We start from the raw sequence: 26,662 nt of genomic DNA on the forward strand, positions 1-26,662 counted from the left end.
AATTGACGTTTCCACCATAAGTCAAACCATAAGGCTGAGACTGCATTTCCCCCTCTATCCACAGCCAGCAATGTGCTCCTTAAGCACATGGAGGGTCCACTTTGTGCAAAACTGTGTGCTCAGGATGACGATGATGACAACACAGGCCCTAACCTTAAGAAGATCGTAGTCGAGCTAGGGAGACATACTGATGGGCTATTATAATCCAGGTAGTAAGTCCCAGGAAAGGGGATGCCCAGAGTACAAAGGGAGCTCAGAGAAGGGACACATAGCCCAGACTGGGGATTGGAATCAGGGAAGGCTTCCTGGAGGAAGTGACATCCATGCTGTTGGGAGAGGAGCACTTCCCTTCAGCTTCCTTCCAAGAGCAGTACGGGAGTCCTGGCCTCTTCCTGCCTCTTTACCCGCCCAATGCCCAGTGATTGATGGGGACTTGTGATTCATAATTTGGGGAAGAATAAACTGGGCATACTTAGCCACACCCTGCCATTCCTCCTGGCTTAAGTAAAGAGAGTGACTGGCAATGGGTGTCTTTGATAATGAGCAACAGAAACTAAACTAAGGGAAACTAAGAAAGGCGTCGTCCGAACATTTAGAAGGAAAGGAATGAGGTGTTGCCACTGGACAACTCAGCTCCAACTACCATTTCTTGGAGAGAAAATATGAGAGATGGAGAGCAGCCTGCTCGCGATCATGTGTACTTGGAGCCTGATGCCACTCTTGTGAGTACCCTGGGAGCCAAGTTGGAAGGAAGCTGACTGCAAAAGGCAGGAGGATGCAGTGAAAAAGAGATGGGAGGGGAGCTGCCTGGGCTCCTGGTGGCTTCCAGGCCCTGGTGCCAATTGCGCGAGGCCCATGAGGGAGCCATGTATCTTTGGCAGCCAGGGTCCTTCTTTTGGGAAGCAGCTGCTCCACAGTTCCAAGTGGTTCTGGTGGGGATGCAACCACAGGACCCTGGCCACCTCCTCCACAACATGGACAGAGATGGAAATGTAGCCCAAGCTGGGCCAATCACATTTTCTAAGAACTGGTAGTTGGAGCTGAGTTGTCCAGTGGCAGCACCTCATTCCTTTGCTTTCCTTGTTCAGATGATGCCTTTTTAAATTTCCCTTAGTTTAGTTTCTATTGCTTGTAATCCAAGAAGCCCATTGCCAGTCACTCTCTTTACTCAAGTAAGTCAGTTTGAGTGGCCTGTTTCCCCCCAAAACCAAAGAGCACCTGGAATAGGTGATACTTCAGCTTTGCATCATAGATTTTCTGGATTCCTATTGTCGATTGAAATTACAGCTGTTTCACCAGAAATAACTTGATAAATGTTTATTGGAAGCCAAATGTGAGGATCGACCCAGGAAGACACACCAACAAAGCTGGGAGTGTCCTAGAGTCTGTTACAAGTTAGAAAGCTTTTATGGGAAGGTTTAGAAGAGGGGAGGAGGACTCTTCATACAAAGAGTTGTCTTTTTGTTATTGGAAGGTATAATAGAGAGATTAGTCACTGGCTACAGATGACAACCTACAGGCTAAAATGTCTACGGGCAAGACAGCAAAGTTTCATGATTCAGAAACAAATCAGCAAAACTTCATGATTCAGAAGCAAATCAGCATCCTTTTCCATGTCAGGCATGCATTAACCACTATGCCAACAGTTTAAGGAAATCACGATAAGATTCTTTACTCAGAAACAGGATGTCCTCATGAATCACAAAACTTCTGCTAGGTGGGAAGTCTGACAAAGGCAAGTTATTACTATTTAGTCACTTTCATGGCAGCTGCGGCACAGATATGTTCTCGGATATGCTCATGCGCTGGTGTGGACAGAATGACAGGATTGGGTGGTGACCATCCACCCTTCCTTTTGGGGACTGCCTACAGAGAGGCCATGCCCTTGGCCTTGTCTGTCGGGTGTGGGCCATGTGATACTGCCTGGGAGGAATGTGGTTGGCTCCCTCTAGAAAACAAACCCCTCTGCCCCAAACTGCTTCCCAGCCACATTCACCCCCTTTGTCGCTGCTTATGGGGCTGAGCTCCAGGGCCTGCGCATTGAGTGCTTCTCCCTCCCTGTGGACCGGGCCTCCCTCCAGCTCACATCTCGTGGCCACCACCACTTCCAGCACCAGTGACTCAACAATGAGGGCTGTGTACTACACAAACAGGAAAATAATATTAAAATGATTCCCAGTTTGGGGCAGTTTCACATCTGTCATTTTTTGTTGTTGTCCCCACTCCCAGCCCCCATCCTGTGAAAGCAGCGTCTCCATTTGCCTGATGTGGAAAGAGGCTGTGAGAGGCTGGGTAACTTTCCCAAGGTTGCAGATCTGATTAATGTCAGAATCAGGACACAGTTCAAAGGAAAAGGCCAATATTCCCTGAGGCACCAACAAGGTATTTACCTCCAGTGAGACCAAAAGCCGTAAAGCAGTAATTAAATGTCTCTTCCTTCTGTTCCCAGCTGACTTCCACTGAACCCTGCCTGACCGCTTTGGCACAGAGGGTGGGCACAGGTGACTTGGATAAGGTAGCAGGAGGTCTTCCCATCACACTTGAAGTCTATATTTCTCTCAGGAGTAATAAGCTTATGATGAAAGGATCATGATATAAAGAGCTGGTTATCTGTTCTATCAGGTTTCATGCTTCATCTTGCCCAAACAGTCAGCACTGCAGAAGGCCTTCAGCCTCCATCTACAGGCCTCTACCTCAGCTTTCCCTCTACCCTAGTTTCTTGAAAGTAAAGACCACTAATTGATCCGATTGGCCAGAGTCCAGGACAATTCCTTTGACCCCACTTTCCCAGTAGATAGGTTTACTACATCTTAAAGGTCAGTACATGGGGGCCAGGTGCAGTGGCTCACACCTGTAATCCTAGTGCTTTGGGACGTCAAGGCAGGAGGATTGCTTGAGCCCAGAAGTACAAAACCAGCCTGGTGGTGAGACAAAGTGAGACCCCCGCCTCTACAAAAGAATTTAAAAATTAGCCAAAGACTTGGGAGGCTGAGGTGGGAGGATCACTTGAGCCCAGGAGTTCGAGACTGCAATGAGCTAAGATCACACCACTGCACTCCAGCCTGGGCAACAGAACAAGACTCTGTCTCTAAAAAGCATTAAAAAGAAAAAATAAATAAAGTCAGCACGTTGGGCTTTCCTTCTTCCCTGAGTTCATGCAATAGTCAGACCCAGGACAAGCCTGCCTCCATGGACGGGTGAATCAGGCTCTTGTCTGTCTCTTTCCTGTCTGGCACTTAGTGGGCAAATCAAGCCAGAGGAAGCAGCGAGCTTCATTTATACCATCATCCCAGCTTTGAATGCTCCAAAACAGCTTTCCTTCTAGCTCAGCTACAAATAAAGCGGTGCTTTTGTTTTTCATGTAGCTGGTGGTGTGCTGGTAAACTCTTTTCAACCAGCTCTTCTCAGTGGAGGTCTGAGGGAGCCAACCCTGATTTGTACATTTGCCAATTTCCTTGTTGTAAATACACTCCCCGTGGCCAATTTAAAAAAACCCCACATGACATCATTCAGAAGATATGCACATTAGCACACCATTATGTAGTATTTCGACCACACAGACACAATAGGCATAAATGAGCTCAGGAATACAGATGATAGAAAACTGTAGCAAAATAATTAGGAAGTGATGAATTGTGAATATTTGTTACCTTCGTCTTAAATATGATTTAATTAAAAGTTGATATGGTTTAATTTTTAATAATGGTTGTATTTAATAACCAGCTCATAACATTCCTGAAAATTTGGCAATTAGTTCTCGTGAGCCCATAGAAACTGGCTCCGGCACACCACTGCATTTATCTATTATTCCTTGCATGTGGTGTTCTCTCAATCAAGCTCTCTATTGCTTTCCTCTGCCAAGCGCCCTTTTCTTTGAGGAACAGCCTCTTTTGTTTCATTTTGTTCTGAGGGGCTGTCAATTACATGACAATTACATCCCACCAACTGACGATAACAGGACCTGTGCCCAAAGTTAGTCCAAGCCATGGGGTGAGTGGGGAGGTGGCAGGCCTGAGTGTGGGCATTTCTGGGACCTTGGCTGTAATACTACCAAACTACCAACCCCATTCTCTCTTGCCAAGTTGTGGGAAGCAACCTAGCCAACACCAAAACCACCCCCTACCAGTATTTACATGTATTGGAAGACCCTGACCTCACTGTCCTCCCCATCTGTCTCTTGCAGGGGCTCCCTCCCTGCAGGGGCTCCCCCTCTGCAGGGTCACTGTGGGCTACCTGTGGCCCTAGACAAGGGTCACACTTATGAAGGACCCTTTCCACACAGCCCTGTCTGTTCTCAGGTTCTGGCAACCACTCCCTCCTCTCACACCTACCCGCCTAGGGTTAGCAACAGCTTGGGTGATAATCCGCATTCCCTGCCTGCACCTTTGTAAACACTCTGTCTTAGTCCATTCAGACTGATATAACAAAATACCATAGACGGGGTGGTGTCCAAACAATAGAAATTTCTCATAGTTCTGGATGCTGGGAAGTCCGAGATCAATATGCCAGCAGATTCGGTGGCTGGTAAGGGCCAGCTTCCTAGTTCATAGAAGGTAGGAGTGGTGAATAAGCTTGCTGGGCCTCTTTTATAAAGGCAATAATCTCATTCCACCCTCCACCCTCATAACCTAATCACCTCTCAAACATCCCACCTCCTAATACTATTGCACAGGGGATTAGGTTTCAACATATGAATTTTGGAAGGACACAGACATTCAGTTTATAGCATAATCCCTTTATTAAATGCTCTTCAAATTAGCCAATTTGGGTGTTCCATGCATTTCCTTCAGGAACCTGGTGGACCTCCCTCTGTACTCCCCACACTGCTCTGTTCATTATGCTCACAGGAGGCTTTGTGGGCCCAGCGGACCAGAACACAAGCTCTGGAGTCAGCCCTGAGTTTGAATTCTACCTCTCCTATTTACTAGCTGCAATACCAGACTCACATTACTTTACCTCTTTGTGCCTCCATGTTAGTCACCTGTAACATGAGGACAGCAGTCCCCACCTCGAAAGGTCATTTTAAGGATGGAGTGAGATGGTCCATGTAAAAAACCTAATATAATATGTGATACCTACAAACTGCCAGTAAGTGTTGATGACTTTTATTACATTGCTTTTTAAAAGTATGCAACAATTATTAACTATATTCATCATGCTGCAGGTAGAGCTCCAGAACTTATTCATCGTAAGTGAAACTATTTTGATTATATTTCCCTTACTGTATTGTGAACTCTTCTTTGTTCTTTTCCAGATTTTTCTCTCTATAACTGGAGACCCAGAAGCTAAACCTGGATTAAAAGGATTTGTACCACAGGAATGGCACATGGGCCCCCGTACCCCCATGATGGTACTGGTTTCCATTGAGCCCAATTAAGGTCTCCAGTTCTCCACAAGAGCTCCCAAGTGCAGATGGGAGTTAGTACTTGAGATATGAACCTATGTATCTTCTCTGGTTTGGGTCTGCAGGAAATGAGAAAGTTGTCGGTTGATGTGAATAGTGTCTAGTGGTGGCAGCCTGGTGCAGCCATCTCCAGAAGACTTGGTCTCAGCTGCCACAGGGGATTCAGGACAGGAGACCGTACCTACTGCAGGTGTTCCCCGCCCCCTCCACCCACAGGTGTGTGTGTGAGCACCGAGGGGTCAGGGCCAAGCAAGTGTTGCGTCATCATCCCCAATGGTCTGCCCTGCCACCCACCATTTTAAGGGCATCAAGAGGACACCTGATGGCTGCAAGGGGATGAGAGTTCCTGGAAGAAATGCTGGATGCTTCTTTTTTATGGCTCACCTCAAGCTTCTCCTGTATTGGCACCTCACTGTGGAAGGAGAGGTTGGGGTAGCCTTGATAGACCTGAGTTCTAAACCCAACCCTGCAACATCCTAGCCATGTGACTGTGGGTAAGCCACTTTCCCTCTCTGAGCCTCTGCTTCCTCATTTGTAAAACATGCCAAGAACAGTATCTGTTTCACCAGCTGGCAGTGAGAATTAAATTATTCAACTCCACCGACTCCCTTAGTGCCCAGCACATGGTTTGCACTTAGCAGGTGGGCACTTTTAAGGAATATGGCCTAGGGAGGGCTATTGGGACTCTGGGGAAAGAAACAAGGCCATGCCAGACATCTCTGTCTCCATCTGAGCTCTGCACTTGGTTTTCCTGATGCCTGGTTTGTTCCCATTTATTCTTATTAAGATTCTCCACCCCCACCCCGCGCCCTTCACTGCCCTCTGGCCTGGCCAGCCTGAAGTTTTCTGGGAGAACAAAGGAGCTTCTCTGGTAGCAACCAGCCTAGGGCTCAAATCTGGCTTCTTCCTGGGGAGATATTGATTCCTGGAATCAATATCTGGATCCCAGAAGGGCCTGGAATCTCTGCCTGGAGTAGGAGGGTTTCTGTGTGTAAAGCAGAGGTTAACATGTCTGGGGGACTTTCCACCTTTATTTTACTTGGCCTGCCTAGTGTTTTGGAAACATTTGAATTCATTGTTAAGATTTAGAAACCAGCAGCTTTCACCTGGCCCTGTGCTCACACTGCTGCCCTGGCAACAACAAGCTGGAGCTGGGTGTCCGCTGCCCCTGTAGTGGGGGCACGAGCTCTGTGGCTTGCCAGTTTCCACCTGGCTTCCTGGCCGCAGTTCCAGGTTTCCAGCCTGGCCTTGTAGGCATGTGCCTCTGTGTCCTCAAGATAGAGGTAGCTGGACAAACTTTTGTGCATGTGTACGCAACTTCTAGGGTTCCCACCTCCCCGTTTACCCATCTACCGGCATCTGCACCCCCATGCCACAGATGTAACTCCTGTTACTACAAATGAGCCATCTCGTCTCCCCTCAAAAGCCAATCTCTTTACTGTAAACTAGATCCCCCCTGCTGTGGTTTGAATGTTTTTGTCCCCTCCAAAATGCACGTGTTGGGAACTTAATCCTCAGTGTAATAGTACTGGGAGGAGAGACCTAAGAAGAGGTGTTTAGAATCTAGGCAGAGCCCTCATGAATAAATTCATGTCGCTATTAAAAGCGTGAGCTTGCAGTGAGCCGAGATTGCACCACTGCACTCCAGCCTGGGCGACAGACCGAGACTCCATCTCAAAAAAAAAAAAAAAAAAAAAATTGCTTGCTGGAGTGGGTTCCCTCTTCTCTCCTGCTCTTCTGCCATGAGAAGACAGAGCTAACTGTTCCTCCCCTCTGGAAGACATAGCATTCAAGGCGTCATCTTGGAAGCAGAGACATCACGATCCAAACTGTTGGTGCTTTAATCTCCACCTTACTTGCCTCCAGAACTGTGAGAATAAATTTCTGTTCTTTATAGATACTCCAGTCTGTGAAGTTATAGCAGCACAAAACAGACTAAGACACCACCTCTCTTGACCACTCAAGGACACGATTCCAGCAATTTCCCAGATCTCTTCTACATCATCACTTTTTCTCTCTCTATTGGGTCATTTCTCTCAGGCCATGGTTATTTCTCCCATCTTAATAAAAACCTTCTCTTATCCCCACTTGCCCTACCAGCTACTGCTCTCATTCTCTGTGATCTTCTGCAGCTTAACTCCTCTAAAGAGTGAGCTACACCCATTGTCTCCAAATCATCCCCTTTCATTCACTTTTAATACCACCCCAGTCAGGCATTACCCCTATCACTCAACCAAAACTGCTCTGGCAAGATCAGTACTAACATGCGGCAAAATCCAAGGGCAAATTCTCAGGCTCACCTTACTTGGCCTGTCGGCACTGTCTGTCAGAGGCGACCACTTCCTCCTTTGGCTGCCGAGACACCTGACTCCACTCCTTTTCATTCTCCTTTGCAGGTTCCTCCTGTTTTCCCCATCTTCTTAAGTGAGAGTGCCTCCACCCTCAATATTTGGTTCTCTTTCTCCCTACCCTCACTCCCTCAGTGATTTCATTTGACTTCGTTTTTTAAATAAACCTAACTGTCAGCAACTCCCCAACGTGTACCTCCAGCCCAGGCTTTCTCCTGAACTCCAGGCTTATATGGGCCCCTGCTACACAGCTTCTCCACCGGGAGGTCTACCAGACACCAAAAACTTCACATATCCCAAATAAAACTGCTGATTGTCTCCCCAAAAGCTGTTCCACCTGTGCTCCTCCTTCTCACCAAAACCTGTTCCACCTGTGTTCTCCTATCTTAGATTACCACTCTGTGCTTCAATTGCCTGATACTTCTCACCACACCCACTGCTACCCGCATGATCTTTTACTTGGTTAATTTTTAGAGACAGGGTCTTGCTCTGTTGCCCAAGCTGGCATGCCAGTGGCATGGTCATAGCTCACTGTAACTTTGAACACCTGGGGTCAAGCGATCCTTCCCACCCCAGCCTCCTGAGTAGCTGGGACTACAGGTGTGCACCACCACGCCGGGCTCAGCATGGTCTTTTTAGCTGGAATATTAATTACTACAGCCTCCTGACTGCTCTCCCTGCCTCCTTGCTTGCACCCCGGTAGTCTATTCATATCACAGCAGCACAAGTCAGATCCTGTCACTCCCCAGAAGGCTGTCTAATGACTCTGTCCCACTTGGAGTAAAGCCCAGAGTCCTTACCGTGACTATAAGGCTCTATACAAATGGGCCCCCTGTGTATTCACCCCTACCACTCTCCCCTCACTCCTCCTGCTCCAGCCATCTGGACTGTTTGCTGGTTCTCAAAAATGCTGCCATGCTCCCATCTTTGGAGCAGGCTTTGCACTGGCCCTTCTGCCTGGAACATTCCCTAGGGTGTCACATGGCTATGACCCTCAACCTCCTTCAGACCTTGTTTAAATAATACCTCTTCAAGAAACTCCATGTGAAATTCTGCCCTGCCTTCCTCTGACCCACCCTGGCAATCCTTACTCTGCTTTTTTTCCCCCTTAGCATGTCATCTTCTATGATACCATATTATGATTTACTTATTTATAATATTTATTGTCTGTCTCTCCCCCATCCCCAATCCCAAGTGCCTAGGCACAAAATAAGCACTCAATAAATATTTCTTGAATGTATGAATTTCTAGGAAGGGCCAGGGCTTTGATAAGATTATCAGAGAGTTTGTGGTCCAAAAAACATTAAAAAAAAAAAAAATGAAAACACCAAACACTTCCAAGGAGTAAATATGTTTGGGAAAAAAAACAAACCACACACCAAACCCCCACTATTCCAGTCCTCAAAGAACCTTTCTGAGCAGAGACACAGCAGTAGAACCAATATATATATTGCCCTTGGTTTCTCCCGATTCCTTCCTGATAATCTGTTGTTCTGGTTTGCATGACTGTGGTAGTGTTGGGGGTTCCCTCCCTGGTCTCGGGAGACCTTGAATGCTGGCTGGACAGCAGCTTCTAGACACCATGAGAGAGCTCCCTCAGCAGCACATAGAGAGGAGAGAGACCATGAGATTTACCACACAAAGCGGGCACTGTATGTGAAGTACATGCTGGTAGCAACAACAACAGCGGTAAATACAGAACAGAAAATAACCATCTTTGAAATGACAACAAATGGGACACATTATCTAAGCACTAACACCTAAGGAGGTGGCTGCCCAAGCTCTGGTGGGCAGCTCCTCAGGAGAGAGAGGCCGACTTCTTTCCGGGTTGCTTGGTCTTCAGTCCTTGTAACTTTTCGTCTTTTAGCGCCTTCAGGAATGTGTCTGCGGGAGAGCAAAACAAACTTAGCCGTAATAGAGATAAGGGCTTTTCCTAACACTTCCAAAGCAAACTCTTGGGAAGCAACTGTGCTTCCTCCAACCTAAAACTCCATTTGTGATCCAAGATGGGAGAGAAAAAAACAAAAAACTGAAAACTCTGACTGTAAAAACATGTAACTGGTTCTGACTGTACATGCAACACATCCAGTTACATGTGTTTTTACAGTCAGAGTTGCTAAGTCCTGGATTTCTTCTTCTTCTAATTTTTTTTTTTTTTTTTGAGAGGGAGTCTCACTCTTTCACCCAGGTTGGAGTACAGTGGCACAATCTTGGCTCACTGCAACCTCGGCCTCCTGGGTTCAAGCGATTCTCCTGCCTCATCCTCCCGAGTAGATGAGATTACAGATGCGTGCCACCAAGCCCGGCTCATTTTTGTATTTTAGTAGAGACAGGGTTTTACCATGTTGCTCAGGCTGGTCCTCAATGATCCTCTTGTTGGTCAGGCTCCTGACCTCAAATGATCCGCCCGCATTGGCCCCGCCAAAGTGCTAAGATTACAGGTGCCAGCAACCACACCCGGCCCCTGGATTTCTTAACTATGTATTCGGTTAAGATTTCTTAACTATGAATACATAGTATTATGTATGTATTCATAGTTAAGAAATCCAGGACTTAGCAAAGCCCAGTTTTTCTAGGGACTGTCTTCCTTCCATGGCTATGAGAAAGGGTGCTGAACTGAAGACCATTTCCATGGCCACACGGACCTAAGCATTTAGGTTATTTCATACTTCCCTTCTCTGTGTGGCAGGGGAAGCCAACTTAAGCCGTTATATACAATAGTTGGAATGATCTTTTTAGAACTATCTACCCTTCTCCAGTGGTCAAGGACAAGCCTTAGCCAAAACAAGTGACGGGAAAGACAAAGTCTGCAGGACAACCTACCGCTACTGAAAGTTCTACTTTGCAATAGGTCCTTCTTGGAGTACAATGCATTTAACAACTTTACCCTCCAACAGGGAGGAGTCATTCAGCTCGTAGGCTAAGGGATCCTGCCCGCATCAGCACACGTGGTCCAGAGCCCTAAGACTTCAGACCTAAGACCAGATATCGGCCCAGGATCCTGGTGAGAGAACTACCGGCGCCAAGGCCACAGAATCCCAGGGGGGCTGCCCCCCAGCACTGAGAAGTGGAGTGTCCCAAAGCTGCCCTGGAAACGGCCTTGGGCCTTGTGGTTCTTGCACAACTCCCACCTCCCCCTACAGACAACTGACAGTCACCTACTTCACCTTCCCCCATGGAGAGCCCCGGTTTAAGACCGAACATTAAAGCTTAGGGACTGTCTGTGGTGGGTGGAGCTCCAGAGTACAGGGTAGGAGGATGACTGTGCAGGAGGATTCAAGTTCAGGACGGGGTGGTGGCGGATGGAGTTCCAGGTGTGGAGGCTCAGAGTCCAGATGACCCAAAGGGTTTAGGAAGGAGGGAGGATGGAGTTTGGGACTAAGAGGCTCATGAAGTTCAGATCTGTGGTGGGGGGAGGAGTCGGTTGAAGTCCAGGATAAGGGAGTCTGGGTGCTAGGGGATAGATTTTGGATCTGGGACTACTGGGGGCTGGAGTCAAACCAGGCTACATTTCGGGTCGGGGCACGGAGCCAAGGAGGGAGCTAGGGCAGGCTAAGGCTGGGCTCGGTGGCCCTGGCGAGGTCACGCACAGCTCTGGGAGTCGAAGCCGTCCCCAGTGATGGTGAGCAACTCCAGCTCCTTAATCCGGATCTCCAGCTCGCAGAGCTCCTCCGGGTGGGAGGCAGAGGCGAGCCTGGGGGTCGAGGGGCAGGGGACCAGGGGCGAGGCAGCCACCTCAGGCCCCGGCGGCGGCGAGTAGAAGAAGCGCAGAGGCTCATAGGGGATGGAGGCCAGGCCGGAGGGCCAGGGCGAGGGCCAGGGGCGCTCGCCGGAGGGACCCAGGCCGGGTGGTGGCGGGGGCGGGGGCGCCGGGGCGGGGAGCGCCTGGGACAGGGACCGGGCCCCCGCCGCCCCGCCCACTGGCGCCCCGCCCGCCTTCAGCGGCACGAAGAGCTTCTTCCAGATGTTGAAGTCGCTGAGCGGGGACGAGGAGATGCCGCGGTCGTACAGGGACGGGAAATAGAGGGGCGGAGCCGACCGCTGGCTCATGGTGGGGCTGTGGCTGCCGCGCCGCCCCTTTGGCATCGTTTGAATGAGGGTCTGCGTGGGAGGAACCCCGCGCCGGGAGACGCGCGCTCAGGCCCCGAGTCGCCGGGGTTTCGAGGTTCCACAAGCCCCGCCCCGATGGAGCGCGGCCCCACCCTTTCGCCTCAGCCCCGCCCCTAACAGGCGGGGTTCCAAAGCCCGGACGACCACGTCCCGGAACGTGGCCCCGCCCACCGGCGGCTGGCCGCGCCCCGCAGTTCGAAAGCCACGCCCCCTGGCTCGCCTCGCCTCGCCTCCCGTCCCTCGACTCCGCCCACCGCCTCGCTCTTGCTCTGCGACGCCGCTGGCTTCCGTTGTCATATCCCAGCATACCCTCATCCAGAACAGGCAGCGGGCCAGGGCTGCGGAAGAAGGCTTACTTCAGGCTTCCTCTCTTTCTCCCATGAGGGAGAAAAGTATTTCCTAGAAACCTGGCCCCTGCACCAGCAGACTTACCTCATTGCCTCACTGGCCGCGCCCACAGCAAAGAAGTCTGAGAAAATCAGTGTCTGATTTTTCATCCACTACTGTGGGAGGCAGACAAAGGAGAAGAGGATTGATTGGGAATGGCTGTTAGAGCCAACCCATGTATCTGCCAAACGTTAGCAGTGTTGAGGAAGATTCTAGAAAAGGGGATCCTCATCTGGTTTGTAATAGATCTGAAGGAGTGTTTTCAGTGAAATGCAGTTTAGTTCTCTTCCAAACACAGATACCACCAGGAGCTAACAGGCAACGAGCTAACCACCAAAAGGAAATCCTGTCCGCCCTACCTCAAATACTTCACCCATTGCTTATGAGCGATTTGGACATTTTGTCCAAAGGACATGACAGCTCATTTATGTGAGTAACCTGTATTAGCCATAGACTGAGGGGAAATAACTAATACATTTTCTTGAGAGCCTCTGCCTAATGATCACTGGTATGAATAGTGATGGGTGGAGGGCAGTTAAAGAGTCAGTATCAGCTTCACAAGTTAAATATATATATGCATATATATCTGCACACACAGTGCAAACTGTGTGTGTGTGTGTGTGTGTGTGTGTGTGTGTGTAGCAGCAAAGTGGAGAGAGTCAGATATTCAAGCTGGGTAGCCTTGGACAAGTTGCTTGACTTTTGTAGGTTTTCTATAAAATAGAAATAAGAAAACCAGGCTGCCTCATAGGGTTGTGATCAAACAGAAGACGGAACAGTGTGTGTGTGAAACACTTGAACTTGGACACTTTGTCCAAACACAAGAGGCAGCTGTCCCTATTAAGGGGCATGTCTGAAACTGGGAAGCTTTTTCTTCCCACACTGAGCTTCCCACACTTAGTTGTCACACGCAGTATTTGCTCTCTGACTTTGGCAGCCACCCATCATTGTTTATTCATACCAGTGATCACTAGGCTGAGGCTCTCAAGAAAATGTATTTCCCCTCAGTCTATGGCTAATACAGGCCATGTGCGATAGCTCAGCACCCAGCCTGTAATCCCAGCACTTTGGGAGTCTGAGGTGGGATCTCTTGAGGCCAAGAGTTTCAGAACAGCCAGGGGCAACATAGCGAGATTCTGTCTCTACAAAATAATTTTAAAAATTAACCAGGTGTGGTGGCATTTGCCTGGAGCCACTCAGGAGCTAAAGTGGGAGGATTTCTTGAACTAAGGAGGCTGAGGTTGAGGCTGCGGTGAGCCACAATCATAGCACTGCACTCCAGCCTGGGTGACAAGGCAGGACCCTGTCTCAAAATAAATAAAATAAAAAATACCCTTATCTTCCATTAGTTTCCCCCATATATTTAACTTCCCATAATTTACTGCCCCCAGAAGCTCAAACCTCTTTTCCTTTGTCTTATCACTTTTCTACAATCGCCCATTGTTAAAATTGTATATAAGTTCTCAAGCCACTTCTTTGGGTTTTCACTTTGTTTCTGTAAGAACCCCATGTACCTGCGTAATAAACTTTGTCTTCTGTTAATCTGTCTTTGTCAGTTTAATTCTCAGGCCCCAGGCTCTGAACCCAAGAGATTAGAAGAAAAATTTTTTCACCCCTACAGAACCACAGTAATGGTAAGAACCAGGGTTTTGGACTCAAGACTTGGGACCAAACCCTGGATCCACTATGTATTTGGCTGTGCGGCTGAACCTTTCTCAACCTCATTTTTTCATCAATATAATGGGAATAGTAATGGCATCTACTTGCTTAGGTTGGCAAGACTAAGTGAGACAGTTTAAGTACCTGGCAATGGCTTGTGTTCAACATTAGCTCTTGTTATTACATATTGAAGGCCCTTAGAAGGAAAAGAGATTTTGTGTTATACTTTTTAAATGAAGCAATAAAATCATTTTTTATGTATATATCTAGTTGTGGAGAAAAAATTAGATTTTCCCCCCTTACTCCAAGATAATCTAAACAGATTTTACTCTGGATGGCTTAATTATAACATAATCCATGAAGTTATAGCCAGGGGGTTAAATAAGAAGTTGATGACAAACTCGGTTTCTCTAACAAGTATGCAAGAAAACTCAAGTGCCACAATGAACACTGAGATAAACTGCTGTCAGGAGGCAAAGTCCCTATGAGGTAATAATAAACCCACGAGGTTAAGGCAAAACCCTACGGTTGTTTCTGCAAACAAATGTCCAGGAAACTCAAGTTGGTGATGAAAGACAGAACAGTCTTGAATTCAACTTCAGCAGAACGTTTCCCTCCCTGGGCTCCAAAGCACGATGTCACCTACCTCTCCACTCAAATGCCCCATTAAGTACCATCCTGTTGGAGCTTCCTAACGCCCCTGCTCCCTGGTTTCATTTGGAACCAACTGAGACAGACACATGAATCCCTCTTCGTTGATCAGGGTCAGTTGGAGGATGTAGCTGTCGGCCTGGTAGCCAGGTGGGCTTGCTAATCCTGCACCTCTACCTTAAGCTTACCCAGCGTGAGGCCAGGTTAGAAAGTCACAGGCCTTGGCAGCAAGGAGAGAGCCTTTACTGTCATAGTGAAGAGCTTGCCAAGGACAGGACTGATTCTTCCTCCAGCCTCACCTATCGGGGCAGTCATTGTTCCGCTGTCAGGAGGAGAGGGGCCAGAAGGGTCACACTGAAGAAATGTGACATGAGGGTGGAGGTTCCTGTCCAGCATTCTTCACTCTCTATTTAACCGAGGCTGACTTACTGCAATTGGCACTAATTTTTCATTGCCACAGCCCTCTCCAGCCAGGAGGGCCTGGAGTACCTGAGGTGCTGTTTGCCGGGTTCCCTTGGTCCTCAGACTGCTCCCTTCAGAGAAAGCACAGAAAGCCTTCTCTGTCCCAAGGAGCCCCCCTTCCCCTCCCCCACTCCAGCTCTGCATCTGGACACACTGTCAGCCATCAGACCCTGACCAGGTGCTCAGCCTCTTTAGGGATATGTCACAATTTGCCGTGCCCGGTGGCTCTGGGCAGCCTTTGGACATGTACTGCTTGTGTCTTGGAATACAAGAGTTGTGCCTGGATCTGGGACTCTCTGTGACCGTGGGAAAATCACATCAGCTCTCTGAACCCCAATTGTCTCTGATCTATAAAATGAAGACAATATCTACTTCATAGGATTGATTTGATGGACATATGTATAAGCAGTGCCAGGGACAACTAGTAGGTGCTCATTGGAGTGTGGCTACAGTTATTATACAGTTACACATGGATTCCTTGATTCCCCATTAAGCCCTGGTGGATGAATGAGGAAAATGCAGCAGGGGGTCCATCCTAGAAAACCCAACCCACTCCAGATAATTGCGCCAGCCTCACACCTGAGAAGCTGCTTCTTTGACCTGCTGACATAATGATAAACACACACAAGAGGCTACTGTGTCCCAGGCACTTGTCTTAACTCATTTAACTTTTCTAACAACCCTAAACCTAGGGTTCTCATTTTCCAGATGAGAAAACTGAGGCATGTAAGGTTAAGTAACTTGCCTGAGGGTCGCCGATTAGCATCAGAGCCGGCATTTCAAATAGACAGGCCAACTCTAGAGGCCAGGGTGTTTGGACAGCCTCCAAATTGTCACCCTAGCCTTCAGGGCAAGGCTGCACACATGGCCTCTAGTCTCCTACCCCTCTTCCTGGCAGGAGGCTGGCTCTGACAGGAGGTTGTTTGTGCCACAATTTAAGGACCAAGCTATTCTGGGAAGCCCAGAACAGTGTTTCCTTTATTATTCATCTCAATTAACCATTGTGTTGGTCTGGACTTGGGGGTGCAGGCATTCCCATCTCCCTTTCAAAAAAGTTTCTAAAAAATGCAGACCAGCCTTTATTCTTGTTTTCCCAGGTAAATGTGGTCCTATGTACTTGCAGAGTAAGAATTAAAAAAAATAAACCTGAGAGGTAGTTTAGTGGAATAGGGAGTACAGAGGCCTGGAAGATGAGGGAGCTGGGTTTAAGCCCCATCAACCGGCATCAACTAGCCATGCTACCTTGGGCAAAATAACCGTAGCTAACACTTAGTGACCACTTACTGTTGTGCGTTCTCATGTTATCCTGACAGTAACACTTACAGGGTATGTCTGTCAGAATTTTCTGTCCACAAGCAACAGAAGCTTACACTGAGAATTTATTGGAGGGCTTTGAGACAGCTCATGTAATTGAAAGCTCTTAAGAACTAGGTTTAGAAGGTGCAGAGACCAGGGCAACTTCAGGGATCCAGGTAGCAGGAAGGAATTGGTGGCCTCTTTGGTATGGCCACTGTGGTGGTAGACACTGTCTACCTTGTTTGCTGAGTCTTCTGGCTTTCTTCCACTCTTCCTGCTCTTGGACATCAGACTCCAGGTTCTTCAGCCTTTGGAATCTAGGACTTGCACCAGTGGGTTGCCAGGGGCTCTTGGGCCTTTGGCCACAGACTGAAGGCTGGCTGCACTGTCAGCTTCCCCAGTTTTGAGGTTTTTGAACTCAGGCTGAGCCACTACTGGCTTCTCTCTAACCCAGCTTGCAGACGGCCTATTGTGCGACTTCGCCTTCTAATTGTGGGAGCCAGTTCTCCCTAATAACCTCCCTTTCATATATACATATATCCTACTAGTTCTGTCCCTCTGGAGAACCCTAATACATGAATTATAACTCTTAAGTTTCAGTTCTGGCCATAGCATTATGTCACACCAACACCAGCATCAATATTTTAGGTTGCCTAATTAATGTATCTGTAAACCTACAGCCAGCTTGGGTGGGGCTATTGAGAGTCAGCACCAGCATTGATCATATATAGGATCAACCTACTGGGGTTGGCCACGTTGTATGTAGCTGCGAATAGCAAGGAGGAGAACAGCAACATCCCTAGGGAAACTGATCACAGAAAGGCAGCTCACTACCCCACAGTAAAAAGAACCTTGAGTTTCCCAGTTCAGTCCCCTGCTGGGTGCATGCTACCCCCCTCCTCTCCCAGAGGCTCTGGACCTACACAGCTGCTGAAAAAGAGAAAATGTCCTTACCTACAATGAACCATCACAGGCACCCACCTAGAAATTAAGGTACTGTGGTCATTTATCTTATCCCAGAATAACAGGAGTGTGTATAAACAGGAAGCTTTAGTTTAGATAAATAAGATTATCCATTACAAAAATTTTATATTGAATAACCTGTAAGTAATTTGAAAAAGAGACTTCTGGCTAGTTTTCACTTATGTCCAAGTCAGTGGGGGTAAATGCATTGTGATTCACCGTAGGTTTTAGACTCTTACAGCCTTAACAACCTTGTAAATCCATAACTAGCATCTTCCTATCTGGCAGACCCTTTACAAATGCATTATCTCAAGCCTCACAACAATTCTTTGAGGGAGACATAGAAAGTGAAAGTTCAGAAAGGGTTTAAAAAAAAAAAAAAAAACTTGTCCAGAGACATAGCCAATTAGTGGAAGAGGGTTTGAACCCAGGTTCCTAACTACAAAATCCACGGATTTAACTGCTGCTCTCCTGAAATGAAATATCTACAAGAAGTAGCAGGCATTGAGAAACAGACGGGAAGATAGTGTTTTGAAATGATTTTCTGTTTACAGGAAGGCCTAACTACGTCCTGTTCACCTCATGCTATTGGGTAACTTTCCAGTAAAAAACAATTGCACTTTGTTTTCTTTTCCAAAAAGAGGCAGAAACTGATTTCTTCAAAGTAAAAAGGCACCAGGGACCCATTCTAGACTTTCCAAAGCTAGGCACATATTAAAGAGAGTATACAAAATAGGCAGAGAAGTAGACTTGCTGATCTGAGGAGCTGAGTGGGAAGCATGGACTTGCCAACTTACCTAAGTGACCTTGAGCGATCCAGCTAACTTTGCATAGTTTCCTCTTGTGTAAAGTGAGGTGCAAGTACAGATGAAAATGATATAAAACATAGAGCTTAGAATCCTGTACCAGAAAGCTGCCCTCATCACAATGAATGTCAGTCAGTACTAGCTCCAGCCAGCTGCTCAGCCCATCAAGAATCCCTCAGGGGGATCTGTTAGCATTAGTTCAGATCTGTTGGCAGCAACAGAAACTAATGCGAGCTAGTAGACTTTGAACACTGCTAAAGAACTTACCAAGAGAACTCAGATGTATAAAAGTGGTTAATTCTGTCAAGAGGCCCAAAGTCTTGGGCAGGCTCTTATTTTTTCAGGACACACATAAGACATGGGGGCTAACTGCAAGGACACAAGAAAAATATACCCATACCTTGAAGCCCCCAGTACATTCAAGACCAAGTTTGGCAAATAGATTAGCATCTTTCAGGAAATACCATGAGCTCCACTTATCTACTCATCAGGTGTTCCTTGCACCCCTAGCTCATCCCCCCAAGGGGACAATCCAATGGGCTTATCACCACCCAATACTGAACACTATGACAGTTCCTGTAAATCCAGATGAGTGGAGGGCACAGGGTATTGGCTCTCGAGCAGAGAGCCAGTAGGCATGACTGGTGTTCGATTCCTAACTCCCCTGCTCCCTGGTTTCATTTGGAACCAACTGAGACAGACACATGAATCCCTCTTCGTTGATCAGGGTCAGTTGGAGGATGTAGCTGTCGGCCTGGTAGCCAGGTGGGCTTGCTAATCCTGCACCTCTACCTTAAGCTTACCCAGCGTGAGGCCAGGTTAGAGTCACAGGCCTTGGCAGCAAGGAGAGAGCCTTTACTGTCATAGTGAAGAGCTTGCCAAGGACAGGACTGATTCTTCCTCCAGCCTCACCTATCGGGGCAGTCATTGTTCTGCTGTCAGGAGGAGAGGGGCCAGAAGGGTCACATTGAAGAAATGTGACATGAGGGTGGAGGTTCCTGTCCAGCATTCTTCACTCTCTATTTAACCTAGGCTGACTCACTGCAGTTGGCACTAATTTTCTATTGCCACAGCCCTCTCCAGCCAGGAGGGCCTGGAGTACCTGGGGTGCTGTTTGCCTAGTACTATAAATGTCTTTACATTACAGTATTGCCTTTGGGTCCAGGCACTCAACCTTGTCTATGGCATGAGTCACAGCAACTTTCTGCAGAAAGCAACCCCAAAGTTTAAGGCCATTTATATGACCCTTGTTGATTTGGACAGCTTAACAGCCCCATCTCCCCATTTAGTGGCACTCAGATTCTGCTTTAGAGGACTACCTTCTTCCCAGTGTAGTCTGGCCAAAAACTGGGTACACGACACAAGATAGCAGTAAGCCAATCTCACCCTAGAATCTCAATCCTGAGAGAGGCTTCCAAAACTGTCAACTCCTGGCTTTCTGGAGTGTGGCTGAATTCCCCACCCCCTCGCCCCCAAAAAAGTTCCCAGAAATTCATTTTCTGCTTAAATTCATCAAAATTGTTTCTCATTCCTTAGAACTCACATGAAATGAGCTTCTTTGCTCAGCCGGTGGCTGTGGGCATGGTCAGTACTTCCTCAGGCCAAAAAAAAAAAAAAAAAAACCTATTGATGTAAGGAAAGACACTGAGCTAACAGAGAACACAGAGCACCAAGGTAATGCTAAGTTTTGATAAGCAAGTTTCTATTTTCCTATGTTCAGGGAATGGCATCAACAGAAGAAAGCTGGCACTGCTCAGGATGTCTTCTTTCAGTTGCTACCATTAAGCATACTGCATATCCTTTTCGGCCATAACCACATTCACCCACTTGTTATATTTCATTTTCAGAAAGGCATCATTCATTGCACTCGGTTTGTCCAACAGAGTATAATCAAGGGTTTTTTTTTCAACATTAATCAAGAAATTCCTCCATCTGCAAAAGTCAGCCTATGCCATTAAATACAGCCAAGATCATAAAATACAAATGTCATTAGGTCTACTGAATCTTGAGATTCATTCACTAGAATACACAGGGAAAAGGAAAAAGTTTGCCCTTGTGAAAGGTGTGTATCATTTTTTAGAAGAGCTTCTGAAAGCCTCAAACATCTGTGACTGTGCTAAGAGCCGTTACAAAGGTATTTTATACAATCTATGCTGAGTCAGCTAGGAGTTAGCAGGAGGCTGGATGCAGATGGTAAAACATACCCCTGCAGATCTGTTGTTATTAAGGATGACCTTTGGAAGTCTCAAACTGTAACCACAAAGGGTGTCCCCATTGCATTCATACTATATACACACATACCTGAACTGCCTTTCTACCAGTAACATTTAAAATAAGCACACTTAATACTGCCAGTCACATGTAGTAGAGTGTTCACTCTGTAACTGTGTGTGGCAAAGCCAAGATATCCTACCATTCCAATTAAAAAAAGGCAAGGAAATAGCTTTAACACACCATTGATGTATGCTATTACACTTTTCCAGTGGAAGATAACAAAGCCCATATAAAATTTAAAGACAGAGGAAAAACTCGATTTTCAGCCACTTGTACCTCTCTAAGTTTTCATGCCCTGCTATCTGGAACACTTCCCCACTTCCCTGCCAGAAGTCCTCTAGCTCTGCATTAAGGATCTTGTTGTCCCTGACTGACACCCACATATGGAACATTTGGCATGCCTCCATGGCAACACGGGAGCCCTGAAGTTTATGAAAGCGTTCCATGTGAGAGAGGATGCTCATATACTCCTGCCCCACCCTCCAAAGATGTACTAATGATGCTAACTGACTACATCCAAGGAGCCAGAGGAAAAATAATCTGAGGGCTGCAGAGAACCCACTCAAGCTGTCACTGCAAAGCTGGTCTTCCCAAGAGCAAAGGAGGAAGCATGCAATCTAGTTCAAGTCACACCTACTTCACTCTTAGACTTCTTCCTTCAAGTGGGGCTTCCCTGCAAACAGGACTGGTCTTCAAAGTCTCCCAGAGCCCCTCTATCTTAGCCAGGTTGCTCAAGCTAATTTTATTCTTTCCCAACAGGATCCATTTGGAAAATATCAAGCCTTTAGAATGTGGCAGCAAGAGAAAGCGGACTACGCAGGAACGGGGAGTTTGGGAGAAGCTCTCCTGGTGTTGACTTAGGGATGAAGGCTCCAGGCTGCTGCCAGAAATGGAGTCACCCGCAGAAGAACTGTTTTCTCTGATAAGGATGTCCCACCATTTTCAAGCTGTTCGTTACCACCATTTTCAAGCTGTTCGTTACCACCATTTTCAAGCTGTTCGTTAAAGTTACACAGGTCCTTCTTGCAGCAGTAGTACGTTAGCTCATTTTCCCTCAAGCGGGTTGTGAGGTCCTTGAAATTGCAATGCTCAAGCTTCCAACACTTGTTATACACTTGTAACCCTGTGGGGAGACACACACAAGGGTAAGAAAGTAAGTGGGAAGAGTTCTGTATCTGCTTTTGAATCCTCAATTCTATTTCGTATGTATCCTGTGCAAGTAGAGACATCTAGGCAAGATGCTCATCCCAGGTGGGTTGTAAAGGAGAACAATTAAGTAAATAATGATACACCTCTAAATAGAGCTTTTATAGAAAACCAAGGTCTCATCAGAGCCAGTATAGTTATGGGGGTGGGACGGAGGAGGAACAGGCATTTATACTGTTAAGAGGGAAATTTGGTAATATCTGCCAAGATTTTAAACACATGCCCCCTTTGATCCAGCAATTCCACTTTTAGAATTTACGCTATGAAGTTACTTGGGGATTTTTTCCTTTTCTTCTTTTTTTTTTTTTAGAGAGATAAGGTCTCACTTTCTTGCCCGGTCGTCTGGTCTTGAACTCCTGGGCTCAAGTGGTCCTCCTGCTTCAGCCTCCCAAAGTGATAGAATTATAGGGGTGAGCCACCATGCCCAGCCAAAGCTATGTATAAGATATATGCTCAAGAATGGTCAGAATAAAACCTGAAAAACCCAGTCCATTAATTTTTAAAAAGTGTTAAAGAAATTACAATAGAATTCCTTACAATGCAAGTTCCATGCAGATAAGAAATGACATGGGCCTTCAACTGCTAACATGGAAGGAGCTTGATTTAAAAAAAAAAAATGAGAAAAATAGGTAAACTGGACTCCATCAAAATTTAAAACTTTTGTGCTTCAAAGGACATTGTCAAAAAATAAAAAGATAACTCACAGAAAGGGAGAAAATGTTTGCAAATCACATGTAAACCACCAGGTGCGGTGGCTCACACCTGTAATCCCAACACTTTGGGAGGCCGAGATGGGAGAATTGTTTGAGGCGGGAAGTTTCAGACCAGCCTGGTCAACATGGCAAGACCCCCTCTCTATTTCTTTTTTAAAGTCATATGTAAGAGCATAGTATCCAGGATATAGAAAACATTCTTAAACTCTACAATAAAAAGACTAACCCAATTAAAATATGGACAATGAGGCCAGTGTGATGGCTCACACCTGTAATCCCAGCACTTTAGGAGGCTGAAGTGAGAGGATTGCCTGCGGCCAGCCTGGGCAACATAGTGATATCCCAACTCTACAAAAATAAAAAATAAAAAAATTAGCCAGGCAGGGTGTTGCGCCTTTAGTCTTAGCTACTTCGGAGGCTGAGGCAGGAGGATCACTCGGACTCAGGACTTTAAGGCTGCAGTGAGCTATGATTGTACTGCTGCATTCCAGCCTAGGCAACAAAGCAAGACCCTGCCTCTTTAAAAAAAAATGGGCAAAGGATTTGAATAAACATTTCTCCAAAGAAGATTCTCAAATGGCCAATAAGTACATGAAAAGATGCTTGATATCATTAGTCATTAGGAACATGCAAATGAAAATCACAGTGAGATACCATTTTATACTCACTAGGATGGCTAAGATAAAGAAAATGGTAAATAGCAAATGTTGCAAGGAAGTGGAAAAAATTGGAACCCTCAAACATTGCTGGTGGGAATGTAAAATGGTATAGATACTCTGGACAAATTTGGCATTTCTGCAAAAAGTTAAAGATAGAGTTATCCATTTGACTGAGCAATTCCACTCACAAGTGTACATACTTCTGCCATTCTCTGGAAGGATTCCCAAGTAATTTAATACTGTTATCATCATGGAAGAATACACTTCGTTTATGTTTTTATTGAGTTTTTCAAATTTGCCACATGGACAATTTTTAAAATATTTGAAACTTCATTTTAAAAATCATTTGATTATTCAGTAATACAGGAAAAGTTTCTACAAGGACATGCCATCATGGTCTCATTTTTGGAAAAATAGCCTTGGGCACACAGGAAAATAAAGGCCAGATGTATACACTCCAAGTATCTTATCGTAGTTTGAATTGAAAACTACGTTCACACACAAGTTTCCACATGAATGTTCATGGCACTATGATTCAAAATTGCTAAAAAGTGGAAACAACCCATATGTCCATTACTGGTGAATGGATAAACAAAATGTGGTATATCCACACAATAGAATACTATGTGGCCACAACAGAATGAAGTACTGATACATGCCACAGCATGAGTGAACCTTGGAAACATTATGTTTAGTGAAAAAAAAGCTAGTCGCAAAGTGCCACAATACTGTATGATTCCTTGCATATGAAGTGCCCAGGAGAGCCAAATCTATGAAGACAGAAAGTAGGAATGAGGACTGACTGCTGACAGGTTTCTTTTCAAGGTGACAGAAAGATCCTGGAATTAGACAGTTGCGGTAAGTCATACAACCTTGTAAATATACTAAGAGCCACTGAATTATACACTTTAAAATGTAAATGTTCTGGTCTGTGAATTATATCTCAATAAAAACCCTAGATGCAGAACAGTGTATAGAATGTGACCCATTTGTGGAAATAAAGCACATATACATTGAGGTAAGTGCATTTATTTTTCTCTGGAAAGATTCCCAAGTAATTTAATAGTGTTATCATCATGGAAGAATACACTTCGTTTATGTTTCTATTGAGTTTTTTTAATTTGCCACATGGATGATTTATTTTTAAAATATTTGAAACTTCATTTTAAAAATCATTAGATTATTCAGTAATACTGGAAAAGTTTCTACAAAAAACACGCCATCATGGTCCCATTTTTGGAAAAATAGCCTTGGGCACACAGGAAAATAAAGGCCAGAAGTATATACTCCAAGTATCTTATCACAGTTTTTTTAATATTCAGAAAAAGCATGTTAGGTGAAAAATGTATTAGTTGAGAGAGTGGTATTATGGTAGATTTTCTTCTCCAAAAATAACTGAGTGCCTGTGTGCTAGATACTGGGGTATAAGAAGGTATTTGTCCTTGCCCTGAAATTGGTTTCTTATCTTCTGTGCTGGAAAGAAAAAAACGCAGATGCATACTTCCTTATTTCAGGCTTGTAGCTAATTTACCCAATTCCATGCAGAGCTTGGAACACAACACTTCTCAGTTTATAACTGCAGGCGTAACTGTCCTGTCCTCCTCCTCTGAGGGGATGGGTATCCGGATTGGAATTTAATGAAGTTTAGTCAAGTGGCAGACTCCACATAGAGTATTCCAGAAATGGCTCTAGTTGCTGAAGTCTTAACTAAATAACTGGAAGCTTCTAATATTGTACTAGAGGCTGCTGGTGATTCAGACAAGTTACTGCTTTGTAACAGTAATTAGGCATTGGAACTTGAAAAGCTTTAAAGCTACCAGAATTTTAATTAGGGAAGTCTAGAAGCTTGGGGAGAACAGACAGTAATTTATGAATAATTGCTACCAATTAATCATTTACTATGTGTCATGCAGCGTACCAAAGTGCTTTACTTGAATTATCATATTCAAACAACAGCCTTAACAATGGTAATCTTCTCACCAAAGCCAGCCTCGGAATTATCCACATAAAAGTGGATTATATCAGAATCCCTGGAGTGTTACAGGTTTTCTCCTCCCCACTCTTTTTGAAGACTTTGGCTCAAGTCTATCTAAAGTCAACAGTCTTCAGCTGTCCTAGGCACCCTTAAATGTGGCCCTTGTTCAGAACGTCATTACAGCAATGACCACTTGACACTGTCATCAGAGGCTCCTTCAAGACTAAGTACATTTAACCTTGCTTACACTTCCATGGTTTATACTGCTAGGATGCCAGTAAATATTGGTTGAATTAGCAGCCAACCCGTCTCTCTTCTAGACTTACTTTGTATAGCACCATCATATCTGTCGCTGTGCAAACGTCATAGCGTGTAGTTACACAAACTTACATGGAATAGCCTAGTACACACTCAGGCTATGTGGTATGTCCTATTGCTCTTAGGCTACAAACCTGTACAGCAAGTTACTATACTGAATACTGTAGGCAACTGTAATGCAGTGGTAAATATTTGTGTATCTGACCATATCTAAACATAGAAAAAGTACAGTAAAAATATGATACAAAAGATTTTAAAAATGGTACACCTGTACAGGGCACTTACCGTGAATGGGGCTTGTGAGACTGGAAGTCAGTGAATGAGTGGTGGGCGAATGTGAAGGCCTAGGACATTGCTGTACACTACTGTAGATGTTTTAAATATTGTACATTTAGTCCACACTACGCTTATTTTAAAAAATCAACCCTAGTTTACTGCCACTTTACTTTAGAAATTTTTTAATTGTAAATGTTTTTACCTTTGTAATAAAACAGGGTAAAACACAAACATGTTATACAGTGGCACAAACATATTTTCTTTCTATTCTTATTTTATAAGCTTTTTTATTTTAAAAAATTTTTACTTTAAAAACTTTTCTTGTTTTTGTTAAAAATGAAGACACAAGCACACACATTAGCCTAGTCCTACATAGGGTCTGGATCATCAGTATCACTGTTTTCCACCTCTTCATCTTGTCCCACTGGAAGGTCTTAGGGGTAAGAATACTCATGGGGCTGTCCTGTCCTAGGAGAGCAATGCCTTCTTCTGGAATACCCTCTGAAGGACCTGCCTGCTGAGGCTGTTTTTTTTTTTTTTTTTTTTTCTTTTGTAGAGACAGTCTTGTTCTGTCACCCAGGCTAGAGTGCAATGGCACGACCTTGGCTCACTGCAACCTCCGCCTCCTGGGTTCAAGCAATTCTTCTGCCTCAGCCTCCCGAGAGGCTGTTTTATAGTTAATTTTTTTAGTAAGTAGAAGGAGCACATGCTAACATGATAAAAAATATAGTAAATACACAAACCAGTAACACATTTATTATAAAATATTATATACTGTACATAATTATCAAAATATCAAGTATTATATATTGTGTTATATTTTAGTTTTGTAAGAAACTACCAAACTGTCATCCACAGTAGCTATACTGGTTTGCATTCCCACTAGGAATGAATCAAAGTACCTGCTGCCACTGGGCGTGGTAGCTCAGGCCTGTAATCCCAGCACTTTGGGAGGCTGAGGCAGGCAGATCACTTGAGGCCAGGAGTTTGAGATGAGCCTGGGCAAAATAGTGAAACCCTGTCTCTACTAAAAATACAAAAATTAGCTGGGCATGGTGGCTTATGCCTGTAATCCCAATTACTCAGGAGGCTGAGGCATGAGAATCACTTGAACCCTGGAGGCAGAGGTTGCAGTGAGCCAAGATTGCACCACTG

The 26,662-nt window shown here is 45.5% G+C and overlaps 2 protein-coding genes across 5 annotated transcripts in view; both read right to left on the minus strand.

The window, feature by feature from the left end:
* Positions 1–9,377: 9,377 nt before the first annotated feature.
* Positions 9,378–11,924, minus strand: C9H11orf91 (chromosome 9 C11orf91 homolog). Its single transcript, XM_016920652.3, has 2 exons — positions 11,343–11,924; positions 9,378–9,636 (listed from the first exon to the last, which is right to left on the minus strand). Exons 1-2 carry the CDS (start codon positions 11,836–11,838, stop codon positions 9,551–9,553), a joined length of 582 nt encoding a protein of 193 aa, XP_016776141.1. The 5' UTR covers positions 11,839–11,924; the 3' UTR covers positions 9,378–9,550.
* A 4,458-nt stretch (positions 11,925–16,382) lies between these two features.
* Positions 16,383–26,662, minus strand: part of CD59 (CD59 molecule) — a 31,248-nt gene continuing 20,968 nt past the window's right edge. For 3 of the 4 annotated variants that reach the window (XM_009460159.5, XM_054661180.2, XM_054661179.2), the window contains one exon: positions 16,383–21,483. In XM_009460159.5, the coding sequence (XP_009458434.1) occupies positions 21,218–21,483 (266 nt within the window). In that variant the 3' untranslated portion in view covers positions 16,383–21,217. 4 annotated transcript variants of the gene reach the window in all.

The sequence above is a fragment of the Pan troglodytes genome, chromosome 9 (genome assembly GCF_028858775.2).
Source record: "Pan troglodytes isolate AG18354 chromosome 9, NHGRI_mPanTro3-v2.0_pri, whole genome shotgun sequence".
NCBI lineage: Eukaryota > Metazoa > Chordata > Mammalia > Primates > Hominidae > Pan > Pan troglodytes.